This window comes from Littorina saxatilis, linkage group LG9 (genome assembly GCF_037325665.1).
Source record: "Littorina saxatilis isolate snail1 linkage group LG9, US_GU_Lsax_2.0, whole genome shotgun sequence".
Classification (NCBI taxonomy): Eukaryota; Metazoa; Mollusca; class Gastropoda; order Littorinimorpha; family Littorinidae; genus Littorina; species Littorina saxatilis.
Genome location: NC_090253.1, coordinates 59,488,459 through 59,496,135, shown reverse-complemented (window position 1 = coordinate 59,496,135; position 7,677 = coordinate 59,488,459). Strand labels below are relative to the sequence as shown.

General features: G+C 45.2%; 1 protein-coding gene across 1 annotated transcript in view; it reads left to right on the top strand.

Moving 5' to 3' along the window:
- The first annotated feature begins 1,932 nt into the window (after nt 1-1,932).
- The window catches only part of LOC138977301 (mucin-2-like), a 9,567-nt gene continuing 3,822 nt past the window's right edge, over nt 1,933-7,677 (top strand). The window contains exons 1-3 of the mRNA XM_070350202.1: nt 1,933-3,459; nt 4,415-4,610; nt 7,235-7,358. Coding sequence (XP_070206303.1) covers nt 1,933-3,459; nt 4,415-4,610; nt 7,235-7,358 — 1,847 coding nt within the window. The remainder of the gene's footprint in view (nt 3,460-4,414; nt 4,611-7,234; nt 7,359-7,677) is intronic.

Below are 7,677 nucleotides of genomic sequence, written 5' to 3'. Positions count from 1 at the left end.
GCTCTTGGTGTAAAAACTGTGGACTCTGTTTGCTCTTGGTGTAAAAACTGTGGACACTATTTGATCTTGGTGTAAAAACTGTGGACTCTGTTTGCTCTTGGTGTAAAAACCTCGGACAGTGTTTGCTCTTGGTGTAAAAACTGTGGACACTGTTTGCTCTTGGTGTAAAAACCTCGGACAGTGTTTGCTCTTGGTGTAAAAACTGTGGACTCTGTTTGCTCTTGGTGTAAAAACCTCGGACAGTGTTTGCTCTTGGTGTAAAAACTGTGGACTCTGTTTGCTCTTGGTGTAAAAACCTCGGACAGTGTTTGCTCTTGGTGTAAAAACTGTGGACTCTGTTTGCTCTTGGTGTAAAAACCTCGGACAGTGTTTGCTCTTGGTGTAAAAACTGTGGACACTGTTTGCTCTTGGTGTAAAAACTGTGGACACTGTTTGCTCTTGGTGTAAAAACTGTGGACTCTGTTTGCTCTTGGTGTAAAAACTGTGGACTCTGTTTGCTCTTGGTGTAAAAACTGTGGACACTGTTTGATCTTGGTGTAAAAACTGTGGACTCTGTTTGCTCTTGGTGTAAAAACTGTGGACACTGTTTGCTCTTGGTGTAAAAACCATGGACACTGTTTGCTCTTGGTGTAAAAACCATGGACACTGTTTGCTCTTGGTGTAAAAACCATGGACACTGTTTGCTCTTGGTGTAAAAACTGTGGACACTGTTTGCTCTTGGTGTAAAAACTGTGGACTCTGTTTGCTCTTGGTGTAAAAACTGTGGACACTGTTTGCTCTTGGTGTAAAAACTGTGGACTCTGTTTGCTCTTGGTGTAAAAACCATGGACACTGTTTGCTCTTGCTGTAAAAACTGTGGACACTGTTTGCAGAGCTGATCGAAGGACGCAAGACTGACCACAACTGCTGGCCATCATGACGTTGTTACCCTTCATGCTGCTATCTGTCTTGGCGGCTGGTGCTCCTGGTAAGATAAGACAAGACAAGACAAGACAAGACAAGACAAGACAAGACAAGACAAGACAAGACAAGACAAGACAAGAACAGATACGATAAGATAAGAACAGAACAGTTAACATATAACAAAAATTGCACAGGCGATGTTCAAAAATAACTAAGTCGCATTTGTATTGATTACAAAAGATTGAAATACTCTTGCTTTTATCGAGGCACACTTTCCCATGTGATTTTATAGGCCAGTTACAAAGAGGGGTGTGTCTGACACACGTGGACAAAAAGCACGTGTGGAAAGTTTACCTCAATAAAACCAAGAGTATTCACTCTTTCAATCAATCAATCAATCAATCAATCAATCAATCAATCAATCAATCAATCAATCAATGAGTCTTATATCGCGCATATTCCGTGGGTACAGTTCTAGGCGCTCTGCAGTGATGCCGTGTGAGATGAAATTTTATACGGCCAGTAGATTGCAGCCATTTCGGCGCATATTTACCTTTCACGGCCTATTATTTCAAGTCACACGGGTATAGGTTGACAATTATTAACTGTGCCTAAGCAATTTTGCCAGGAAAGACCCTTTTGTCAATCGTGGGATCTTTAACGTGCACACCCAATGTAGTGTACACGGGGTGGAGTTCGGACACCGAAGAGAGTCTGCACACAAAGTTGACTCTGAAATAAATTTCCGCCGAACCTGGGATCGAACTCACGCTGACAGCGGCCAACTGAATACAAATCCAGCGCGCTACCAACTGAGCTATATTCACAACCCATACAAAACCGACAGAGTTACTTCCGGGGTTATTACATAATAACATATTTAGAAAATACATGTCGGAAACCGATCGTCTGTTGATGCTAAAACAGTATTTACCCTTTCTGCATTTGTCTGCTGCCTATGTTGTTATTTCTCGTCTGTTTAATATCTCATATATTGCAATATTTTACTCTTCATTTTTCTGCACAGGAATGGTTGCATCTTTGACATCATCAACAACACCAACAACAACAACGACACCAGCATCAACAACATCACCAGCACCATCAACAACGACACCAACAACAACAACAACCGCACCAGCGTCCTCAGCAGCATCAACACCTGAACAATCAACACCACCACCATCAACAACATCACCAGCACCATCAACAACAACACCAACAACAACAACAACCGCACCAGCGTCCTCAGCAGCATCAACACCTGAACAATCAACACCGCCACCATCAACAACATCATCAGCACCATCAACAACAACACCAACAACAACAACAACCGCACCAGCGTCCTCAGCAGCATCAACACCTGAACAATCAACATCGCCACCATCAACAACATCACCAGCACCATCAACAACAACACCAACAACAACAACAACCGCACCACCAACAACAACAACAACCGCACCAGCGTCCTCAGCAGATTCAACACCTCCACAACCACCACCACCACCATCAACAACATCACCAGCACCATCAACAACAACACCAACAACAACAACAACCGCACCAGCGTCCTCAGCAGGATCAACACCTGAACAATCAACATCGCCACCATCAACAACATCACCAGCACCATCAACAACAACACCAACAACAACAACAACCTCACCACCAACAACAACAACAACCGCACCAGCGTCCTCAGCAGATTCAACACCTCCACAATCAACACCACCACCATCAACAACATCACCAGCACCATCAACAACAACACCAACAACAACAACAACCGCACCACCAACAACAACAACCGCACCAGCGTCCTCAGCAGATTCAACACCTCCACAATCGACACCACCACCATCAACAACAACACCAACAACAACAACAACCGCACCAGCGTCCTCAGCAGCATCAACACCTCCACAATCAACACAACAACCATCAACACCAGCACGGCCCAAAACAACATCACGGCCCAAAACAACATCACGGCCCAAGACACCAAAACGGCCCAAAACACCCAAACGGCCCAAAACACCCAAACGGCCCAAAACACCCAAACGGCCCAAAACATCAAAACGGCCAAACACACCAGGACGGCCAAAAACACCCAAACGGCCAAAAACACCTAAACAACCAAAAACACCTAAACAACCAAAAACACCAGCACGGCCAAAAACACCCAAACGGCCAAAAACATCCAAACGGCCAAAAACACCCAAACGACCCAAAACACCAGCACGGCCCAAAACACTAGCACGACCAATAACACTAGCACGGCTAACACCAGCACGGCCAACAGGAAACCGACAATGCTCTGTACACAACGACACTCTGACCATGTTCAACAAAGACACGGCCCCTTTGAAAATCCCGTGTAAGTATCGCCTGGCGGACTTCACGTGCGGTGACTACCAGGTCAAGGTCACCCCCGGTAGCACAGTGACCGTGCATGGCGGCTTCACCCCTGGCACGGCTTGGGTCAAGGTCATCAACCTCGTCACCATGGAGACGGTGAAAGTCCGTACCTCGCTTGACCTGCTGGAGAAGGTATGTAGTGTGTAGCGCTGTGTTCCGTGTGTGTGTGTGTGTGTGTGTGTGTGTGTGTTGTGTGTGTGTGTGTGTGTGTGTGTATGTGTGTTTGTGTGTGTGTGTGTATGTGTGTGTGTTTGTGTGTGTGTGTGCAAGTAAATGTGTGTGTGTGTGTGTGTGTGTGAGTGTGTGTGTGTGTGTGTATGTATGTGTGAGTGTGTGTGTATGTGTGTGTGTGTGTGTGTGTTTGTGTGTGTGTGTGTGTGTGTGTGTTCCGTGTGTGTGTGTGTGTTTGTGTGTGTGTATGTTGTGCTATACTATGCTTCATTTGTGTTAGCGTGCGTGCATGCTAGCGTGCGTGCATTTCTGTGTCCTAAATAGTAATATGTGCCTTGCGAATGTAACGCTTGATTCGTCCCGTTTCCGTCAGCCATTGGTTGAGAGATCAGTCAATCAATCAATGCATCCATGCACCAATCACTCAACTGAAGGGGTGATTAGAGGCAGGTTTCAGGCTATCACTCTGCCTTGTATTTGCTTAGAGAAAAACTACTTAAGGTAAGCTGAAGCCTGGTGTGTGATGTCATTATACAAAACAGAGCTGTGAATCTTCTGAGGCGATGTTTGCCAGAAAAGTTATCAGGAATATTTAACTCTCAACAACTAACAAGCAATGTTCAAATCGGTATGCCGTCTGTCTGTGGTTTTTTTTTTTTAGCGAGGGATACAATATGTTAATCCGATGAATATTCAACTGTGTTTTGCCATTTATCTGTGTGGTTATTTTGGCAAGAGATATATATATATATACATCTCAGAAATATTTAACATGACAACTTGTCAGCTAAGATTCAAGTCGGTATGGTATCTCTCCGTGTGCTTATTTTAGCAAGGGATATGCAAACCTGAGGAATATTGAACGTAACAACTTATCAGCAACTATGGAAACAATCTAACTGTGTGCTTATTTCAGAGTGAAGCAGGGACAGATAACGCCTGGAAGATACAGGAAGGAAGCACAGAGTTGCTGGACTTTGCTGGCTATGATGCTGGGGTTGCACGCTTGGAGAAACATGGCGTCTTCAAAGTGGAGTTCGCCTTTGATTCTGTGGAGGTCTCCTGTATCGCTGAAGAGTTTGTGTCGCCCGGATTGCCCGAGACGCTTTGTGGTAAGCATATAACTGAATATTGGAATATTTTGGACCCCCCATTATAAGACTCCAGACATAGCAGGAAACGAGGCTGCAGACAAACTTGCCAAGGAAGGTGCCTCAAAGGAACAACTCACATCCCAGCTGCAGTGCAAGGAAATAAGTCGCGTAAGGCGAAATTACTACATTTAGTGAAGCTGTGGAACTCACAGAATGAAACTGAACGCACTGCATTTTTTCACCAAGACCGCATCCTCGTAGTTTCGTCAGTCCACCGCTCGTGGCAAAGGCAGTGAAATCGACAAACCAGAATAGTGCGGTAATGGTCGCGCTGTGCTGCATAGCACGCTTTTCTAGATCTGTACCTCTCTTTATTTTAACTTTCTGAGCGTGTTTTTAATCCAAACATATCATATCTATATGTTTTTGGAATCAGGAACCGACAAGGAATAAGATGAAATTGTTTTTAAGTCGATTTCGGAAATTTTATTTTAATCATAATTTTTATATTTTTAATTTTCAGAGCTTGTTTTTAATCCAAATATAACATATTTATATGTTTTTGGAATCAGAAAATAATGAAGAATAAGGTGAACGTAATTTTGGATCATTTTATAAAAACAAAAATTTAATTACAATTTTTAGATTTTTAATGACCAAAGTCATTAATTAATTTTTAAGCCTCCAAGCTGAAATGCAATACCAAAGTCCGGCCTTCGTCGGAGATTGCTTGGCCAAAATTTTAATCCATTTGATTGAAAAATGAGGGTGTGACAGTGCCGCCTGAACTTTTACAAAAAGCCGGATATGACGCCATCAAAGACATTTATCGAAAAAAAGAAAAAAACGTCCGAGGATATCATACCCAGGAACTCTCATGTAAAATTTCATAAAGATTGGTCCAGTAGTTGACTCTGAATCGCTCTACACACACACACACACACACACACACACACACACACACACACACACACACACACACACACACACACACACACACACACACACACACACACATACACCACGACCCTCGTCTCGATTCCCCCTCTATGTTAAAACATTTAGTCAAAACTTGACTAAATGTAAAAAAAACAATCATCAAAAACAAGAGGAAAGCCATAGCGGAGAAAGATGACTACCACCTGCTCCAACGCGAAGAACAAGTCGTCCTACTTAGACTCCGCACTGGACATAACAGACTAAACCATCATATGGCCACAATGCTAAAGCTAGTTCCCTCCCCCTTATATCCGTGTAGCAAGAATCAGACAGCAGAGCACATCATGCAGGCTTGTCCATACCACAGTGCTCTGAGGGACACCATCTGGCCAGAGGAGACAGCGCTACAAAAGAAGCTATACGGCCCCAAAGAGGACTTGGAGAGGACAGCACGTTTCGCCCTGCAGTCCGGACTGACGATCTAACAGCGAACGACAAGAAGAAGAAGACTCCATCCCTTTCAAGACTCACACATTATTACCATCATTTTGATGTACCATGCGACTCCTTAACAACCAGGACAGATTTTAGGTTGTCTAGTAAATGTTATAGCGGTCAGGCCGGGACCCTTTGTATTTATTGTTATAAAAAATAAAAGGAAAGACAGACAGACAGACAGACAGACAGACAGACAGAGAGATAGAGACCCGAAGATAATTCGAAAACAAAACAAAACTCGGAGGCTAGAGTTTTACCATGCTGGAAAAAGTAGGCCACAAGATAACGCCTTATCTCTCGCATTTTAATGTGACGTCATGTGCCGGTTCCAGACTCGTTATGACGTTCTCTCTCGGCGTATTTGTTTGTTTGTTTGTTTGCTTAACGCCCAGCCGACCATGAAGGGCCATATCAGGGCGGTGCTGCTTTGACATTTAACGTGCGCCACACACAAGACAGAAATCGCAGCACAGGCTTCATGTCTCACCCAGTCACATTATTCTGACACCGGACCAACCACTAGCACTAACCCCATAATGCCAGACGCCAGGCGGAGCAGCCACTAGATTTCCAAATTTAAAGTCTTAGGTATGACCCGGCTGGGGTTCGAACCCACGACCTCCCGCTCACAGATAGACAGACAGACAGACAGACAGACACACTGACATACAGACACACATACCTAGGGAGACAACCGTCACCCTCCGCCCTCGTTTAATCATTCAGTCAAATACTGACTGAAAATGGTTATTTCTAATATTCAAAACATGTCTTAACATGATATCAACATTCGCCTGCCGGCTCGTGTTGCTGTCAATTTCCTCGACATGTCTGTTATCATTTGCTAACAGTCAGCATAGGCTATTTCTCGCGTTCGACATTGATTTGTATACCGATACCCCTTCCCCTCGCTTCCCATTGCGAGGGGCCGATGGCCTACGCGATACCCCCCCCCCCCCTCCTTCCCTTGCAAGGGGCCGATGGCCTACGCGATACCCCCCCCCCCCCTTCCCTTGCAAGGGGCAGATGGCCTACGCGATACCCCCCCCCCCCCCCCCCCGTTCCCTTGCAAGGGGCAGATGACCTACGCGATACCCCCCCCCCCCTTCCCTTGCAAGGGGCCGATGGCCTATAGCTATTAAATGATCGTCTTCGTATTTGCTGACGGTGACACATATTAGAAATAACTGATGTTGAAATTTCAGGCGATGGATTATCACCCGGAGAACTTGAGGCAGCGGCCAACTCAACGTTCGGTACAACCAACCACAGGGAACAAGTCAAGTATCTCCAATACGCCGTCCTGAACGACACCACAGTTACTCAAAGGTGATTCCCCCCTCCCCCCTCCGAATCTCATATTCTGGGCTGAGGAGCACACATACAAACAGGCAGGCAGGCAGGCAGGCAGGCAGACACACAGACAGACAGACACACAGACACACACACAGACACACAGACAGACACACAGACACACAGACAGAAAGTCAGACAGACACACAGACAGACAGACAGACACACAGACAGACACACAGACAGACAGACAGACACACAGACAGACAGACACACAGACACACACACAGACACACAGACGCAGACAACATACATTCATACACGGCCACACACACATATACACGAACACACACAC